A 20388-nucleotide genomic window follows, 5' to 3' on the forward strand; every position below is an offset into this window, starting at 1 on the left:
ATTGCAGTAGATTGAGAGCGGGGAATATGGAACAAGACCCAAGTACTCTTGTATACCAGTCGCTGAAAGTGAGCATGCAGGTGCAGCAGGCGGTCAAGAAGGCAAATTATGTTGGCTTTCATAGTGAGAGGATTTGAGTACAGGAGCAGGGATGTCTTGCTACAATTATACAGGACCTTGGTGAAACCACACCTGGAATATTGGGCACGATTCATAGAATCACTACAGTGATTCAGCCCATTGAGTTTGCACCGACCCTCCATGCCCCCACCCTATCCCCATGACCCAACCTAACCTTTTGGGCACTAGGGGCAATTTGTCATGGCCAATAAATCTAACCTGCACATCTTTGGACTGTGGGAAGAATCTGGAGCACAGGTACAACGTGCAAATTCCACACAGCTGTCAAATGTTAATGTTCGCTTATGGGCGCGTTTAACGAGTTGTTTCTTGGCGGCTGCAACGCCGAGAAACATCCCGCTATTCAATGGCTCTTTGCCGTTTTATTCCAAGTTTCCCCTCGCCGAGGCCACACTTTAGTTGAATGGCTGATCGCAGATTGGGACGTCATTCTGACCGATAGTCCGGATCTCCTACCCCCCCCACTTGTCGAGGCCCCTGGGAACTGCCCCTCACCCCCTTCTAATTGGCAAAGTTCCCCCGGGCCTGACCCCTGGCAGTGCCAACCTGGCCCCCCAGCACCCTGACGCTGCCAGCCTGGCAGTGCCCAGGGGAGTGCCAACCTGCCCTTTCCCCGACAACCCAGGGATCTTCTATGGCCTGCAAGAACCTCAGTTGCTGTAACACCTGGTCTATGTTTGTGTGGACCATAGGCGAGGTCTCACAGGTGCGGCCGTTGAGTCCCGGGCGCTGGCTGAATCCTGCGTCCAAGTATGAACCATTAGGCACATTTGAACATGCAGTTCTAGATTTCGTCCAGGTTGTGGCAAGCAGAGCGACTCAGGCTCCTGGCTGTTCACACCTTCTGCTCACTGTGTCCAGTAAATGCTCAGACAGCGTCTGGTCATGTGGGAACCCACCCAGTCCACCCCCGCAGAAACCCTCATATCCCTGCAGTATCATCAACGGGATTGGCCTTGCTCAGTTGCTGGCCCCTGAGGTGTTGGCACTCCTCAGAAGGGCAGGCCCACTGCAAAGGAAGGAGATTAGCAGAGCTCACCCCAACCAAAGGACAGCTGCACGCTAGCCTTTGGAACCCTCCCTGGTACACTGCCCCTCTCAGACTAGAGTCCTCAGGAGTGACACTATCAGCTAGCCCACCCTGAGAATCATGAGCTGTCTCCCGGTGCGGAAACCTGACCAGCTCTCTGTCACACTGAATGGGTAATATCAGGTTCCACATCACACCGCAGCTAAGTTCCCAGCAAATGCACACCTCCTCATCCCCAGATGTGGGACCAGCCCACACAAGCCTCTTCGCATGGAGGTGACTGGGAGCACATGTTGACCATCCCCACCGCACACTTGCGGCTCCCCTGGGTGGCACGGTGGCAAACACTGCTGCATCACAGCACTAGAGACCCTTGAGTGACCATCTGTGTGGAGTTTGCAAATTCTCATAGTGTCTGCATGGGTTTACTCCGGGTGCTCCGGTTTCCCTCCACAGTCCAAAGATGTGCAGGTTAGGTCAATTGGCCATGCTAAAATTGCCCCTTAGTGTCCAGGGGTGTGCCGGTTAGGTGGGGTTACAGGGATAGGACATGGCAGTAGGCCTAAGTGAGATGCTCTTTCAGGGGGGTCAGTGCAGACTTGATGGGCCGAATGGCCTCCTTCTGCATTGTAAGGATTCTATGCCTTCTATGACCTGGCACCGTGGGTGTATGGAGGGGGACACCCGCTCCTGATGGACACCAAGGTGATGGTTGCCCTGAACTTTCATGCCTCTGGCTCATTCCAGGACTTGAGCGGAGACCTGTGTGGGATTTCGCAAACGTTGCATACAGGTGCATCAGAGCTGTGCCGGATTCCTATGCACCCAGGCATCGGATTACATTACCTTCAATCTGGACCAGTCCCACCAGAATGCCCGGCCTCAGGAGGTTATTCATCTTTTTCCCGCACTGTGTGCCGGTCCTCCAGGTGATGCTGACAGCACTGACTGCCTTGCCACCTCCTCCCTGGTGCTGTTCAGGAGGATGGGTATAAGTATGCGGCCCACCCTGGGGAAGAAGTTGTCTCTCCTCTCCTCAATGGCGAGCAGTTGGGTCTTCTCCGAGCCATCTTCTTGACTGGAAAGAGAGTGTGTGGTGAGTGGAGTGCTTATAAGCAGCTCCAGTTTGTCAGGCTCCTAAACGTAAATTCCGGCCCTAGCGAATCCAATGCCAGCGGAGCTGGGAATTGCTTCCGATTCATGTTGACAGAGTGCTGGCCCATTTGGATCTCCTGAATTTCAGATCAAACAGCGCCTCCCAGTGGGAACATGAATTGCACTTGATTGAGTTCTGACGGGAACACAAGTCTCCCAAATGGAAAATCCAGTTCCAGTATGTTTTCAAGCAGGAATTAGATACAGCTCTTGGAGCTAAAGGGATCAAAGAATATGTGGGGAAATCGGGCTCAGGTTACGGAGCTGAATAATCAGCCATGATCTTAATGAATGGTGGAGCGGCTTTTGAATAGCCTTCTCCAGGTCTTATTTTCTATAATATAGAAGTATAAAACGATTAAAGAACAGAAGCGGCCATTTTACTTGTCGTGTCAACTGTCTGCACGTGCCACCCGCCTTTGCCCCTGTAATTTATTTTCTCTTCAGATAATTATACAACTCTGTTTTGAAGGTCTTGACTAAATCTACCTCCCCCACATTGTCAGGCAGTGCATTCTTGATCCCAACCACTTGCTGCGTAAAACCTTTTTTCCTTAGGTCACCATTGCTTCTTTTGCCAGTCATCTTAAATTGGTGTCTTCTTCTTGAAAATGAAATGAAAATCGCTTATTGTCACAAGTAGGCTTCAAATGAAGTTATTGTGAAAAGCCCCTAGTCGCCACATTCCGCCACCTGTTCGGGGAGGCTGGTACGGGAATTGAACCCGCACTGCTGGCCTGCCTTGGTTTCCTTTAAAAGCCAGCTCTGTGCTAAACCAGCCTCTGCCAATGGAAATAATTTCTCTCTCTGCTCAGTCTAGATCCTTGTGATTTTGAATGTCTAGCAAATCACCTCTTAACCTTTTCTCCTTCCAAAGAGAACAGCCCCAGCTTCTCTAATCTATTCAAATAACTGAAAAACATGAGTGAGAAAGGGGAAATTCTTGCCAGATTAACTGATTTTGCCGATGGCTTGTTCTAGTGTGGTGGGGGAGGGGCCCTTAATGCAGCCTACGGCAGAGCAATGAACGTGACACTACAAATTCAGGATGTTCATGTCAGCTTGTGCTAAATCTTAAGTTGCAATTAAATTCGGAAGGGCAATCATTGTGAACTTTGTTAGCCAAAGAATCCCTTTAAATCCCAGTTTATGAAGTTTGACAAATTGCATAATACAACTGTACTGAATTACAAAGATTTCTGTAATCATACAGCATCAATATCCCTGTTCCATTTTGTTTTTAAATTTATTTGGTCAAAAAATATTGAAGGTATTGCAAATGTATCATGAAAAAAATTCTCATATGTGAACACTGAATTCAAAAGGTGAAATGAAGAATATTAGCGTTATAATCGCAATCAAACATTTGTACAACGGCCCATGAGAAAATGCAATGTTTAATTTACCTGTCAATGTTTCACACTGCAAAAGTAAATTAATTCTGAGCTTTTCGAACACCTGCAATCTTGAGGTAGTGATTCGTTAATGGCAATAATTAAGGCCTATAAACGGGACTATTTAGTGGTGGTTTAAAAATAAATTTAAAATGTGCATGGGAATAGCAGAATTCTCCTTGTCTACTAGGTGAAAGCATTGACCATCACAGTTGTACTCCCTTTAGATTATAACATTTATTACAAAAAGTTGATAATGCTATAAAACAATGACAATGGCAGTAAGGGTTCAACTCTATTTGCACACACAGACCTTAGGCTATCAATCACAAATTCTACATCAATGGCAAAGAACATGCACAAAATACAAATTCTTGTAGCTGTACTAGTGTGTCACATTACACTCAGCACCTGCCTCTCCTGATGTTCACATATCCCAAGGACCAATATTCAGATTCCTTGCATTGAAGTCTAATACTGTGCAAAAGTTGCATTCCAGTAATCAAAGAGAAACTATAAAGAATGTTTTTAACAACAATTGGGAAATGAAAAAAAGTTGTTTATGCTTCACTAATTTGAAATTCCAAAATAGGAGTTCCAGGCACTGAACTTGTAATAATTCAACATATCTTTATGCTAAACCAATAATTAACTCTTTACCAGCACTTAAAAGAAAGGTTAACCAACTGCAGAAGAGGGTTTTTGTTCTGGTGAAGACCAATGGGAAAATTTGAATTAGGCCAGTAATGGGGTGCAGGGATCGTAATGTGTGATTAGCTTGTGCTTATTCATAGCAATGCAGGCACCACATTATGCTGTCTGCTAATTTAAATGACTGTCATTTGTAGCTCAGTACTAAGTACATGATGAGTGGCTGTATGCCATAGCAGGAGACCCATGCATGTGCAAGGCTAGCTCCACTTAAAGGCACCCTCCACTTTTTGGCTAAGATCAAGGGTCAGTTCAAGCTCAGGATGAGGTGCAATGCCTTTTCTTGTCAACTTGGATTTTGTATGTCTCTCTTGCGAAGACCAGGAGTTGACTTTAAATTGAATTTGAATTGGTTTTTGGAGCAAGCAATGAGATGGGTTAAGGGTTTGTCCTGTCCACTGTGTGCATTGGCTTTGTAACTTTAAGGATGGAATAAAAATAATTAAAGGGTTGGCGGGGGGGGGGGGGGGGGGGGGGGTGCATTTTGGCTGCAGCAGCTGCCTGAAGGGACAGACGGTGGAGTAAAAATGATTTAACAGAAAAGACAATGTGGCCCCAAATCCTTCTTTGTAGAATTGGATCCTTGGTGTAGGAGTTGGATAGGAGGGGTGGTCCTCTTCCCTCAGGAGGCAAACAGGTTCTCCGGCCAGATACTGTGAGCAGGTAGTGTTTTGGTTGTGGATGGTTGAACATATTTAAGGCTGGAACACCCTTCCTAACAGCACTACAGGTAAACCTACACCACATGGACTGAGTGGTTCCAGAAAGTAGCTCACCATCACCTTACCATGGGTGATTAGGGATGAACAAAAAATGCTAGCTTTGCCAATGATGCTCACATTCCATGCAATAATTTTTTTTAAATGAAGATTGCGCAAGATGATCAATTCAGATGTGGCGAAAGAAATGTAGAATTGCAGCCCAACCTTCATTAGAAACCTATAAATATAGCTCATAGACAAAATCACAGGGGAGGCTATGGCGTAGTAGTATTGCCGTTGGACTAGTAATCCAGAAAGCCAGGGTAATGCTCTGGGTACACAGGTTCGAATCCATCATGGCAGAAGGTAAAATTTAAATTCAATAAAAATCTGGAATCAAAAGTTTAATGATGACTATGAAACCATTGCAAAAATTAGTCTGGTTCACTATTGTCCTCTAGGGAAGGAAATCTGTCATCCTTACCTGGTCTGGTGGCTGGCTGCATTAAATGCAGCAAGCGACACCAACATCCCATGAACTTTGTTTCCTTGAAGAATCATTTCAGGTATTAATCATTTGTCATGTACATAACTGCTTATTGGCATCACTTCTTAACTTGGTAAACAGTTTACGATGTTTTCTTCAAAACAAGGATGAACTGATTTGCTGAGACAGATTTACCTTATGAATCAGTTCTCAGGTTTCCATTCCCTCCCTTCCCTACACAATTGATAAAACATTTAAGCAGGTAACCATGCTTTTTTTTGGGTGGGGTGTAGTGGCAGCAAGGGGTGTTGTTTCTTGGGTTCAGTGTCATCAGATCATCCACCGTGTGGGCAGGATGGTGGTGCAGTGGTTAGCACTGCTGCCTCAGCGACAGGGACCCAGGTTCAATTTCGACCTTGGGTAACTATCAGTGTGGAGTTTACACATTCTCCCTCTATCTGCGTGAGTTTCCTCTGGGCGCTCCGGTTTCCTCCCACAGACCAAAAAATATGCAGGTTTGATAGGGTTACGGGGATAGGGCGGGGGACTGGACCTAGGAAGGGTGCTCTTTCAGAGGGTCGGTGCCGACTTGATGGGCTGAACGGTCTCCTTCTGCACCGTATAGATTCTATGATAAGCAGATTTTGCCTCCCCTGTAATCTGTAGTGTATCCTAACCTCCCCAAATATCTGGAGAGGTGATAAGAACCCAGAGGTTGCAACAGAGGATTATTTTTCTGTCTACCAGCTACTGGATATAGGACCTTTGGTTTAACTTAGCAGATGTGATTTCCAACAATGAAATGCACAAGTTAATGATCAACATAGACAAATCTATTTTTGTCACACTTTAAAAACAGCAGCTTGCAGATCAGTATTGGAGTGTTATTTCCAGTAGAGTGAAGTTTACATAGCAGATTTATTTTGTGTGCACGTGTGTGCAAACGAAAAAGAAAAATTATGTTTTTGATACAATCAAGGCAGGCTTTCTGTTAAGTGATAATAGCCGTCCTAACTTTTTGTTGCCAGTTATTGGCTGTTATAGTAAACTATATTTCTCACTATGTTTTTTTATTATTACTTTTTCTGAGTTACAAAGCCAGGGCTCAGAGTGTGGACAGGGGCGAACCCCTAATCCAGCTCCTTGCCTGCTCCAAATACCAATTCAAATTGAATCCAATTCATTGTCCCCACAAAAAAGACATACCAGATCTGAGCCAAAAGGCAGAGCAGATACTACACTTGATCTTAGCCAAAGGTCTCACTAATAGGCTCTATTATATATTGTACTGCGCCACGGGCCGCATGGTCTACTCTGCTCCTTTTCCTTATGTTCTTATGCGACACACTAATAGAAAGTAGAAACATAATTATATTGCAACTGAAAACATATGGGAAAGATTTACCGAGATGTGAACGCATTTGATTCAAACGTACCCAAGAATGAAAAATATTGGAAAATTGAGTGAGTCAGAGCATTTGCCTGTAATAGAACCCATCCAATTTTCTCCATTAAATGAATGATCTTATGGTCTTATGTGATGGGTTCCTTTACATTTGTATATTCTGATTTGTCTGTTCGTCCAAGATCAAATGGATGCGGAAACAGAGTAACATTTTCAATAGCTGAAAATATAGAATGAGAGCAGATCAACAAATTATTTGATTAAAAATAGTTCAAGTCTATTTCCGAAGCTAGATTCTACAAAAAAAACTTGACATGTGCAGCACCTGTTTTAGGGCATTACATCTGCATGTACAAGTGTGGGGAACTGGGGGCGGGAAGTTCAGGAAATCGCAAGATATTTGCTTCTGAGTCAATAAATGAAAAAGCAACCAACCAGAACTTACTCTTATGTTAGTAACAGCCAAGTTTACCACATCACTTATGGTGTTACACACAGAAATCAAGCTAGATTAGTGAGCGCATAATTGGATCAAATTGGGGGGGGGGGGGGGGGGGGGGGGGAGTAAAGTAGAAGAAAGAAAGGGATGGGGAGACTGGAAGACGACCAGGGAAGCTGCAAGTAGCACATGCGTATAGACATTGTTGTTTTTTTTAACCCATCCATTGTATTAGCATCCAACTTCCAGGTTCTTGAACCAAATAGCACGAGTAGGCATGATGATGATTTACAAAAGTCTACTTCAGTTGAAAATAAAAGCTGAAGGATTGTCCAAGTGTTTGAACAGAGGAGGAAACTGCACCAATGGATTCTCAATGCTTCAAGGCAGCACCTCACTTCACTGATACCTCCCTAAAGCTGATGCTGCGATCCGCAAGGACCCGCTGGGAGGTTATCTTCTCTGCAAACTACAGGAAGATGCCTACTTTCGAGAACAAAGAAACCTGACAGGAGATTGCACAGGCGATTAGCAGCAGGAGCGGGGGTGGCAGAAGAGGTTTAATTATCTAATCCGGTTGGAACAGTGAGTGGAATGGTGCATTCAAGTACATCCTGATGTATGTGCAACACCAAATCCCTATCCCTGCTGCTCTCTGCCTCCCCAAGCCTATTTTATAATTACTCCTTATACCATCTTGTCTTGTAGGTGCATCTGTCTATGCACTTCTTCAAATCCACACCAAACCATTCATCACTGCCTCTCACCCTCATCTTAATACAACAAAACTCCTATCCCTCAAGTGACATTCAACAGATGTTGCCCATCCACTCAATGCATTCCATTACTCACTCATAAGTCTCTTCTCTCTTCTGCTGGAAGAGAGAGCACAGAACTCCAGAGAGAGGCAGAGAGCTGTATGTGGCCCCCCCAAATAAGGGGGGCCACATACAGATATTGTATGTGCACATGCCCTTATTGATAGCTGCAGAGGAGCCGGCATCGGAGATAAGGGGAATCTCAACATGTTGCCAATCAGAGATGGGGGCTTTCCAGATACATGGCGACAGAATTAAATTTTTAGTCACTTAACATACAATACTGCCAGTTAAAAATGATAATATTCAAAATATCAACATCAAACCTTCATAAGCTGACACCTCTAAACATATCCTTCATTTTCACAGGCCAGTCAAGTGTCTGTCTGCAGGTGATGCAGGAGGTCACAGAGGCCACTCATTCTGAGAATGCACTTGTCACAAGACTTGTGCAGACAACCCACCAGCTTAGATGCACCCACCTCAGATTGCAAAGGAGATTGAATCACATGCAGTCAAATATGTTGTAGTTAAAAGTGGAAGTTGACGGGCTGTAGTTGGCTTTTAACACACCCACTCTTTTTTTAAAATCAGGTTAAAATTCCATCCGTCTATCAAGTGAGTGGGATAAGCAGCAGCAGTCAGAGTTCAATATGAGGAAACGAGGAGCTGGGGCTCTCGGTGGGGGCGAGGACCACCGGGGCGTGTGGGTCAGAGTAGTCACAGGGTCATGGGTTTTATTACTCTGCAAAGTTTCATGTCATCAGCAAACTTTATAATGCTGCTCCAAAACGAGAGTCTAAGTTGCTTATAAAAATTGAAAAGGGTAAGGGACCCAAAACTGGCCAAGGGAACATTACTGCAAAAACAGCTGTAAATCTGAAAAATATCTACCACCACCCACCTTTGGCAGACGAACGATGGAAACTCTGGATATACCACATAAAGGAAGTTTCTGTTATTATGGCAAATCAAGAGCCTGCAACAAAATTTCAGCAATATTCTCTGCTTCCAGTGATCACTTGATAATTATACCACACAGTTGGCTGTGTCATCTCTACCTACGAACATACATTCATTTTTCGGAGGAAGTATCATCGATATAGCCAGCAGTGCTATACAATTGAAGGTTAAGTGGATAAGAGTACATTTGGCTCTCTGCAAAACGCAGCCCAAGATAATTTAACATCCGGGAAGAGTTGGCTGACTTTGTCAATTGAGTAGTTAGAGAGGTGTCAGGATTGCAAGCCCCAGCAGGGTGGGGCCCATTAGTTCTTGAGGAAGGTTCGAGGACATCTCCTGCTCCTTGTGGCCCAGAAGGAAACAAACTAAGTGACTTTTCTGAATCACTTCTGGTCCCAGATTTGCCTGCCCTGACCAGGAAGCCATTATGGCTTCCCTGAGCAGGCCGTAAGTTAAGATTGCAATTGGATCCTAATCAGAGATGGATTTGCACATTTATGGAAGGGCTCCAATCTTCTGGCAGGTGCCGCACTCACCTGCTCAAAAGAGCAGAATAAAATTGAAAAGACGGGAAGTGGATTTGGAGTGTGTTTAAGTCACTGAAGTAATTTTAATTGCTCTTGTGCCTGGATTCCATTGGGCAGGCAACATTAAAATTGGCCCTTGTACAGTGTGTCCATACCTGACTCATCGGTGTCTTGATCCTCAAATAGAGCAGTTGCCACTCCCATTTCCATGCACTTCTTGCTATGAGCTTTGGACTTCACGTGCTTGGTCAGGTTTCCTTTGAAAAGAAGTAAAATACCAGCTAGAGCAGCTTTTATGGGGGAGTGATAGAATCCATGTTTAACCTCATTTGGAGCAATTCATGTCAGATACTTGGCTATACATCCCGGCAAATTTTCAAAATTGAGCTCCTTCTCTTCAATATTCATTTTATCAATGATTCAACAGCTAACTCCAGTATGAAACCAATATTAAAAAGCTTTGTATAAACGCTACAGAAATCAGAAAGGAACATCCTTCTAAGTAAATCATTACTTCTGCTTTTGTAGCAAAACCAAGGTCAGGGGTCACATCCAAAGTGCAGGATACAAAGGTTAAAAGACAAAGGCAAGTCGGGAAAGTGGTTAGGTGCCACCAAGCTTTGGTTTTATAAGTTTGAAGGTGTGGAAGGAAGAAAAGACCGAGGGAGGTAAGGAATGCCATAGATTTCAGATCCTACTTGAAAATTAGTTAAGAGCAGAAAACTGCAAAAAACCTTGATTTCTACAAGTGGAATTTGCCAGGCTACCTCTCATCCCGTTTGGAACACAGCTCCACATTGCTGTGTATCTTTTTGGTGCTACATTTTCTTTATAAAACCACACGTGCAAGAGGAAACATTATGTTCAAGAGGGTAGAAAGCAAACAATGCATCAGATCAAGGCTCTGCAATCCTGCCACATCCAAATGTGAATGGTGGTGGCTATTAAACAACTCACTGAGGTGGCTCCGCAAACATCCCCATCCTCAATGATGGAGGAACCCAGCACATATGTGCAAAAGGTAAGGCTGAGGAATTCACAACAATCTTCAGCCAGAAATGCCAAGTGGATGATCCATCTCGGTCTCCTCCGGAGGTTCCCAGCATCACAGATGTGAGTCTTCAGACAATACGATTCACTCCAAGTGATATCAAGAAATGGCTGAAGGCACTGGATACTGCAAAGACAATGGACGATATTCTGGCAATAGTACTGTAGACTTGTGCTCCAGAACTTTGTCACACCCCTAGCCAAGCTGTTCCAGAACAGCTACAACACTGGCATCTACCCGGCAATGTGGAAAATTGCCCAGGCGTGTCCTGTACACAAGAAACAGGACAAATGCAACCCGCCAATTACCACCCCATCAGTCTAGTCTCCATCATGAGCAAAGTGATGGAAGGAATCATCAGCAGTGCTATCAAGTGGCACTTACTCATAAATAACCTGCTCACGGATACTCAGTTTGGGTTCCGCCAGGGTCACTCAGCTCCTGAACTCATTACAGCCTTGGTTCAAACATGGACAAAGAGCCGATGCCAGAAGAGACGAGAGTGACTGCCCTTGACATCAAGGCAGCATTTGACAGAGTATGGCATCAAGGAGCCCTAGCTAAATTGGAGTTAATGGGAATCAAGGGGTAAATTCTCCACTGGTTGGAGTCAAACCTGGCACCAAGGAAAATGGTTGAACGTCAATCATCTCAGCTCCAGGACATCACTACAGGAGTTCCTCAGGATAGTGTCCGAGGCCCAGTCATCTTCAGCTGCTGTGTAAAGTATCTCCCTTCCATCATAAGGTCAGAAGAGGGGATGTTTGCGGACGACTGCACAATTGTACAGCACAATTTGCGACTCCTCAGATAATGAAGCAGTCCATGTCCAAATGCAGCAAAAACCTAGACAATACCCTGGCTTGGGCTGACAAGTGGCAAGCTACATTCGTGCCACAAATGACCATCTCCGATAAGAGAAGATCTAACCATCGCTGCTGGACATGCAATGGCATTACCATCGCTGAATCCCCCACAATCAACATCCTGGGGGTTACCATTTATGAGAAACTGAACTGGACTAGCCATATTAATACTGTGGCTACCAAGGCATGTCAAAGGCTAAGAATTCTAGGGCGAGTATCTTACCTCCTGATCCCCCCAAAGCCGGTCCACCATATACAAGGCACAAGTCAGGAGTGTAATTGAATACTCTCCACTTGCCTGGACGAGTGCAGCTCCAACAACACTCAAGAAGCTCGACACCATCTATGACAAAGAAGTCCGCTTGATTGCTCCTCCTTCCACAAACATTCAAACCCTCCGCCACTGACGAATAATGGCAGCTCTGTGTACCATCTACAAGATGCACTGCAGTAACTCATCAAGGTTCCTTAAGACAGCACCTTCCAAACCAACGACCACTACCATCTGGAAGGACAAGAGCAGCAGATACCCGGGAACCCCACCACCTGGCCATCTTACCAGTCGGACTTGGAAATATATCGGCGTTCCTTCATTGTCGCTGGGGCAAAATCGTGGAACTCCCTCCCTAACAGCACAGGGGGTATACTTACACCTCAAGGATGGCAGCAGTTCAAGAAGGCAACTCACCACCACCTAGAAAGGCAACTAGTGATGGGCAATAAATGCTGGCCTAACCAGCGACGCCCACATTCCGTAAATTAATTTTTAAAAAATTACAGCAGTCAGTGCTGATAATTCATGTCTTGAGTTCAATTGTCCCAATCGCTGGCCTGCTGAAAAGTGCCGTCTGTGGATGCCAGAATTGATGCTCTTAGAAAATGAACCATCCTTAGCCCAGTGGCACCATTCTCATCCAAGCAGAAAGCTGCAAGTTCAAATTCAATCCAGGACTTTGGTGCTCATTCTTTAGTGAAATATTGAGCACATGTGCTGCATTATCAAAGCTGTAGTCCTTTCAGATGAGACATGAAACTGAAGCCCTGCCTATCCTACCAATGAGCTATTAAACACCCCATGACACTATTTGGAAAAGAACAGCAGGAAAAGGTGTGGGAGTTTTCTTTTGCTCCACTGGATGTAAACCAGGTGGCAGTGACTCAAAGGTGGCAGGTATAAAGCTTACAACTCCATTCCCATTCCCTATCAGGAAAACACTACCTTGAAAGAGGCCTACTGCTGAACAGCTGAATCACACATCTGTTTCAAGTGGCAGACTCTTTTAATGTGCAAACTGGGATCTCACAATGTACATTGGACCAACTGCCATTTTGGGGGATTTGGGAGCAGCATGGAGTGCACACTCCGCCCATTTTTAACTGATGGCACAACTATAGTGAACCAAAAGCTTCGAATTATATTAACTGCTGATGTATAGGGGTCCACTCAAGAGGCGGATTTACAGTTCACCTTCATTTTTGATCTCACCTCGCACCCCTCCTGATCACACCTACCCTTGCCCCACAGAACACAAAGCCAGAAGCCACAAAAAAACACAAATTGATCACTTTTAACTTGTAGAAACACTCTCTCTCCCTGCAAGTCTGCTACCCTGGCCAATCCCCCCTCACACTCTCCTCCCCCACACCCTCATGCCATGCTATACCCTGCACCGCTCCCCCCCCGCCCCCCCCCCCCCCCCATACACCCACCATCATCACACAGTCATCACACCCTCCAAGTCTCACAATTTCACTCACCTTGCTTGCCTGGGATCTTGAAGGCAACTTCCTGCCTCACTCATCATCTCCTCGTGGCTAAGGCTCGATTCGGGGCGTCGGTCCACGTGCCTCACTGTTGCTGACCTGCCCTGGGTCGAGTCACAAACCTGCTCGTCGGCTGATCTCACCTCGTGGTGGCTTTCGGAGCTTTGCTGTTGCTGGCCTGTCCTGGCTAAGTCGCAAACCTGCTCCCCTTGGTGGCTGACCTCACCTCGTGGTGGCTTTTGTCGCCTCACTGTTGCCAGCTTGCCATCAGCCCTGGGTCATGTATCCTGCTTGCCGCCGCGCTTGCTGCTCCCCTCGACGGCTGCCCCGTGGTGACTTTCAGCAAATTGCGGTTGCTGGCCTGCCCTGGTCGAGCCGCAAGCCTGCTCGCCTCACCTCGTGGTGGTTTTCGTCACCTCACAGTTGTTAGCTTGCCGTCAGCCCTGGGTCGAGTAACCTGCTCGCCGTGCCTGCTGCTCCCCTCGGCGGCTGACCTCACCTAGTGGTGACTTTCGGCGCCTCGCTGCCGCTGGTGTGCCCTGGCCCGAGTCACAAACCTGCTCTCCTTTTGCAAAAATGGTAAAACCTCAACAGTCTCTGCCTCTCCCTCCTCACCTCTCTTCGTTCCTCAAGTTAACCTTGCGCAAGTGTTTTCCCGCTCTTTCAGGCTCACCAATCAGTCTGATTTTGCTCTGCATTTCTTGCTGATAGAATGAGCCTATCAGCAAATGCAGAGTAATCCGGTTCTGATTGGATGCCCAGTGCACCGGCTGCCGTGGGGCCCCCGCATTGGTCGGGTCCCTGTGCCTAGGCAGTGTGTGTTTCACTGTAAATCCCCTCTGGCTCCACTCATATCTATAATGTACCTCCAATGTTACACGATGTGGGTAATTCTTAACTCTCACTGAGTTGTAAAAAATCTTTTCCTGTAGGTGTTCCGTACCCTCCTCAAGACAACAAGTAAGAAGTCTTACAACACCAGGTTAAAGTCCAACAGGTTTGTTTCAATGTCACTAGCTTTCGGAGCGCTGCTCCTTCCTCAAGTACAGCGCTCCGAAAGCTAGTGATATTGAAACAAACCTGTTGGACTTTAACCTGGTGTTGTAAGACTTCTTACTGTGCTCATCCCAGTCCAACGCCGGCATCTCCACATCAAAGATAACAAGTGATATCCAATAAATGCAGCCTTGCTAACATCACCCACCAATTTATCCAGCTGATAGGATCTAGGATCTAGATTACACAGGAGCCAAGTCACAAATCCTTAAATGTTTTGTGTTTTTTTAAAGTAAGAAAGTTTATGGTTGAGAAATGAGAAAGAAATAAAGAGAAGTAAAGGTCAGAACATTTACCTGTATTGGGCATTTTGCATTCTCCACCTTTGGGGCTGTGACTTAATGATGTAAAGTGAAGGGATCATACAAGTTTCCACAATCTGCGTAATAGGCATTGCACAAAGCATGCTAATAGAACCGCTCTATACCAGTAAACTTGGGTGTATTTAGCTTGTGCCACTGTATGCATCATCATCAACTTACCTTTTGTTTTAAAGGAGAAGTTGCAATAGGTGCAGTGATAAGGTCGAAGGTCAGTATGGGTGCGAATGTGTTTTCTTAACATACTCGGCTTCTTGCAACGTATTCCACATTCCTCACAAATGTACTTGCCCCTCCCTCGGCCCCGAACATAGACATATTCTTCATTTGATTTGTATCTTTAAAAGAAAAAAAAAGTTGTGTTATAATTTATTACTTTAGTCTTTCTGGTTCCCAAAACACAGAATTGTATAAAAGTACAAGTGAAGACTGTAATCAAATCAACACACTGCACTCAGACTAAAACTCAGCTGCACATTTTCACAAGACATTGAGGGTGATTTTACTCACCACCTCCTCCCACAGCAGGAACATTTAAGTACAATCCACTGCAAATATACCCACTTTCAGTTTAACTACACCATACAAGCATTAGGGGGTCCGAGTATCTTGCTCTGAGCAAGCAAATCAGTAATACAACATTTTAATGAGGTTCCGTCCCGCAAATTGTGAAAGTAATTCGAACTTAACAGCAATGTCTCCCTTCTGGTGGTGGGCTCAGCCATTGGATGCGATTCTGCAATAGGGTACACTTGCCAAACAATCCTGAGTAAGCTAATACCTACACTAACAAGTAATTTAACACAATTGGTCTAGCTCATAACATGGCTCATTTACACTTGTTAGAAGTGACATATATTCAGACACAAGGACCGTTCCCTGCAAACAAAAGAAATATGTCCTGTCTCTTTTTAAAATTACCCGGGAGCTTGTGGAGCCTATAAATGCTCCGTTGCCTTTGCCGTGACATCGCTTCGACCAATCGGGGGGCGGTGGGGGATGGGGGAGTAGTGATGTAGTGGTATTGTCACTGGACTAGTAATCCAGAGACCCACCAGAATAATGCTCTGGGGCCCTGGGTTCCAATACCACCAGGGCAGATGGTGGAATCTGAATTCAATACAATTCTGGAATTAGAATTCTAATGATGACCATGAAGCCATTGTCGATTGTTGTAAAAAACCATCTGGTTCACTAATGTCCTTTAGGGAAGGAAATCAGTCAACCTTACTTGGTCTGGCCGATATGTGACTCCGGACCTAATTGCCCTCAGGGATGGCCAATAAATGCTGACCCAGCCAGCGATGTCCACATCCCATGAACTGAATAAAGGGAAAAAATCCTTGCAAACCAATCAGCAGCACAAATCGTTTGAAATGTGGCATTCTTGAATTTGTCCAAGAGTGCAAGACAAACAGCTTTAGCAATGTACTTCTCTTTTAAGCAACACTCCGAACTTTATCAATCCTCCTCAATGCAATTATTGCATTTAATTGTCCCCTATTCTTTCTGATCCTGAATTTCACTTCTAACATTTATTTCACAATTACATGTCTGGTGAAACACAAGAACACCATCTCACCACACTTCCAGCAAAGATATGGCAGGAGGGTACGATAAGACCATAAGACATAGGAGAAGAATTAGGCCACTCGGCCCATCGTGTCTGCCATGCCATTCAATCATGGCTGATAGTTTTCTCATCCCCATTCTCCTGCCCATAACCCCTGGTCCCCATATTGATCAAAAACCTATCTATCTCGGTCTTAAAGACAGTCAGTGATTTGGCCTCCACAGCCTTCTGCGGCAAAAAGTTCCACAGATTCAACACCCTCTGGCTGAAGAAATTCCTCCTCATCTCGGTTTTAAACAACAAAAAAATTAGAACCACACAAGGAAGTATATTAAGACTAAGAGAATAACTAAGGAAAGAACAGGGCCCAGAGATGTACATGGTAATTTGTGCACTGGTGCTGAAGATGTCTGCAGGGTTCCCAACAAGAGCTTTGTCTCTGCCTTCACGAAGGAGAGGGATGATAGACATTTTAGTTTAAGAGGAGGAGTGTTTTACTAATTTAATCACATTTTTTTGAGGAAGTAACAAGGAGAATTGATGAGAGTAGTGCAGTAGGTGTTGTCTACATGGATTTCAGTAAGGCTTTTAACAAGGTCCCACATGGACCTCAGAAAAGTAAGAGGCCATGGGATATAGGGAAACATGACGAGTTGGATCCAAAATTGTCTCAGCGACAGGACACAAAAGAGTAATGATTGATGGATATTTTCAGGAATTGAAAACGGTTTCCAGTGGCGTTCCACAGGGCTCAGTGTTAGGTTCCTAGCTATTTGTTGGACTTAAATGTGGGAGGCACAATTGGGAAGTTTACAGATGACACATAAATTGGCCATGTAGTTGATAGTGAAGAGGATAGCTATTGTATCCAAAATGAAAACGATAGCTGTTTTCAGAATAGTATCAATGGTTTGGTTGAGTGAATGGAAAAGTGGCAGATGGAATTCAATCCAGAGAAATGTGGCGAGGGCAAACAAATCTGTAGAAGACAAATTAAATGGGAGGATATTGGGAGGGGTAGAGTAAGGGAAACATCTTGGAGTCTATGTCCACAGGTCCCTGAAAGAGTCAGGAGCGGTGGATAAGGTAGTAAAGAAAGCATATAGAATACTTTCCTTTATTGGTTGTGGTATTGAATACAAAAGAGGAATGTCACACCTGGAATTTTGTGCACAGTTCTGGTCACTGTCACAGGTAGGACATAATCACTCTGGAGAGAGTACAAAAATGTTGCCAGGGCTTGAAAATTGCAACTATGAGGAAAGATTGGAGAGGCTGGGGTTGCTTTCCTTGGAACTGAGGAGGCCGAGGAGTCACCTGATTGAGATGTACAAGATTATGAAGGGCTTAGGTAGAGTAGACAAGAATGCCCTGTTTCTCCCAGCAGAGAGGTCAATTACCCTTATGCATTCAGTGCGTATCCACTTTAGAAGACATTTAAAAATGTTAGTGTTCAAAATATAATTTTGCAATTATCATACAAATGTCATTCCAAATTCTACACAATGTGCTGATTTAGGCAATCAAATATAGCTTGTTGATGCAGTTACTTCATAGCATGCTTTTGCATTTGCTTTCTTGTGTACAGCATAGCTGTGACTGACTAAGGATAAACTGGTCTACAATGTCTTATTAATTTTCCCAATACACCCCCCCAAAGTACACCCCACAAATCATGAGACCTTCTGTTGGTAAAGTGGATCTGTATTCTCTCTTTCAGCTTGTTTTGTTACAATGAGGTTCTTAATGCAAGTCCTCCGGGAGCAGCTGAGCAGTGGCTTGAATAGCTCCAGCAACCAATCACAGGTCCTGCTCAAAGATCAATATTAAGAGAGAAATGGGCAGTAGGGCAGTATAGAAAGAGTAATGGAACTAAACCGATGAGTTCAACACAATTTAAGTTTTGTCACACTAATTCTGAATTACCACTTTAGTTACTGTTGTATATTTTACTTCGGTGATCACTCGCTAACGAGTGTGATTGCCCACCTAAGAAACTCCGTGTAACTGGTCATGGATTCTGTGCGTCCTTGCATGGCTGAGGAGCCCGATCCGAGAGCCACAACTTCGACCACACATTTGGCAGGTGTTTCTAGGAGGTGCGATCGGGCTTGGACTCTAGATCGCTGGTTTTCCTTTCTCAGGCTCCTTTTCCAGGCCATCGGGTGTCCTTGAAGAATTGTGCCACTTTAATCAGGAGGTTCTGGTCTCCTAGTACAAGCATTGTCAAACTCGGGGACGCGACCCGTGGGTGGGTCCCAGGCGGGTGGCAGTGCCGTCCGTCGCGGTGCTCCGATTGCGCAAATCTGCGCGCAACAGCCACAGCAGCCGGCTGTTAAAAACGCCGGCTGCAAGCAGCCTTCAAAAAGGCCACGACATGTAAAAATCTGCGGCCGCACTGTGCATGCGCGCCGATGATCGGTCACAGCTTTTTGTTTTACACGTTCGGGGGGGGGGGGGGTTTATTCATTTATTTTATTCATTTTATTTTATTATTTTTACAAGTTCAGGGGGGGTTTATTTGATAAATTTTTACCAGAAAAAAAATGCAGAACTTTGGACAGATGGAGACTCCATACTTTCCGACACTGGAAGGCTTCACCTTCATCCAACAGGTTCCATTGGAGAAGCGTGTATGAGGGCCAAAGGGACCCAAAACCATTTCCTCCATTTTAGTCAGCAGCAAACAAGGTGAGAGAAAATGGTGGGTCACTCAGGTCGGCCGGCGCGGGTCGTGAAGGTCGGCCAGATTGGGCCCCGAAGGTTGGCCGGTTGGTAAAAATGAGTCCCTGGAAAAAAAGTTTGAAGAACACTGTCCTAGTAGGTCTCTTCTGAGCAAGGTCTGCCAGGCGTTGACATGACTGCATAAAGTTTTAGTTTCATAGAATAGAATGCCTCTAGTGCAGGAGGCCATTCGGCTCATCTAGTCCGCACCGACCCTTGAAATGAGCACTCCACCTATACCCACTTCACCCCTATTCCCGTAACCCCATAACCTAAGCTGCCCATCCCTGGACACTAAGGGACAATTTATCATGACCAATCCACCTAACCTGCACATCTTTGGACTGTGGGAGGAAACCGGAGAACCCGGAGGAAACGCATTCATACCCAGGTAGAGCATACAAACTCCACACAGTGACCCAAGCCGGAATTGATCCCGGGTTCCTGGTGCTATTAGGCAGCAGTGCTAACCACTGTGCCACCGCTTCACCCACAGAGGATAACTGTGTTATATTATTAATGGTGTCTTATCTTCGGGGAATAGGGGCAGTCAGCATCACAGTGAAACAGTCTGGGAACAGTATCCTGCAGTCAGTTTTTGTTGAAAATAACAAAATCACAGGAAAACCAGTGGAGTTGGGGAGATAAAAGAGAGCAGGAAAGAGCTAGACTGAGGCTCGAGGATAAAGAGTCCGAGGCTGAGAGTGGAGTTGGGAGAATAAAATAGTGCAAGACTGAGAGCAGAGCCATAGGATAAAAGAGCGCGAGAAAAAGTGAGAACAGAGTGCTAGCTTGGAGTTTGAAGCTCCTGAAGTGACATCAGGATTTGAAAGTGACAGCGGGCAAGTGCAAGCAGCTAATTGGGTGAGTGGAATGCAGCCAGGTAAGTATTTACTACTTTTATCACTTATAGTTTGTAAGGTTTTTATTCTGTGGTCTAGGGGCTATATTCTGTACTAATGAGGTAAGACGGGTACTAGAGTATTTGATCTTATTTGATTTTAAGTATCTTCTAACAGGTTTAATTTAAAGGGGTAAGTTATGGCAGGAGAACTCAAAACCATGATATGATGTGCTCCTCCTGCTCTGTGGGAAACCAGGAACATTTCCAGTGTCTGGGGTCAGCATGTGTGCAGGAAGTGTCTCCAGCTACAGCTCCTGGAAGCCCAGGTTTCGGAGCTGGAGTCACTGTGGAGCATCCACAAGGTGGAGAGTATCGTGGATAGCACATATAGAGGTGGTAGAGGTGGTCACACTGCAGGC

At 45.2% G+C, this 20388-nt stretch overlaps 1 protein-coding gene across 7 annotated transcripts in view; it reads right to left on the reverse strand.

Annotated features, from left to right (window-relative positions):
• LOC140425375 (zinc finger protein 40-like) overlaps positions 1-20388 on the reverse strand; it is a 324458-nt gene that overhangs the window by 44806 nt on the left and 259264 nt on the right. For 6 of the 7 annotated variants that reach the window (XM_072509579.1, XM_072509575.1, XM_072509576.1 and 3 more), the window contains 2 exons: positions 14991-15166; positions 9927-10028 (listed from right to left, as the gene is read on the reverse strand). In XM_072509579.1, the coding sequence (XP_072365680.1) occupies positions 9927-10028; positions 14991-15166 (278 nt within the window). The remainder of the gene's footprint in view (positions 1-9926; positions 10029-14990; positions 15167-20388) is intronic. The other variant, XM_072509580.1, reaches the window with a different exon arrangement.

Source organism: Scyliorhinus torazame, chromosome 6 (assembly GCF_047496885.1).
Source record: "Scyliorhinus torazame isolate Kashiwa2021f chromosome 6, sScyTor2.1, whole genome shotgun sequence".
Taxonomy (NCBI): Eukaryota; Metazoa; Chordata; class Chondrichthyes; order Carcharhiniformes; family Scyliorhinidae; genus Scyliorhinus; species Scyliorhinus torazame.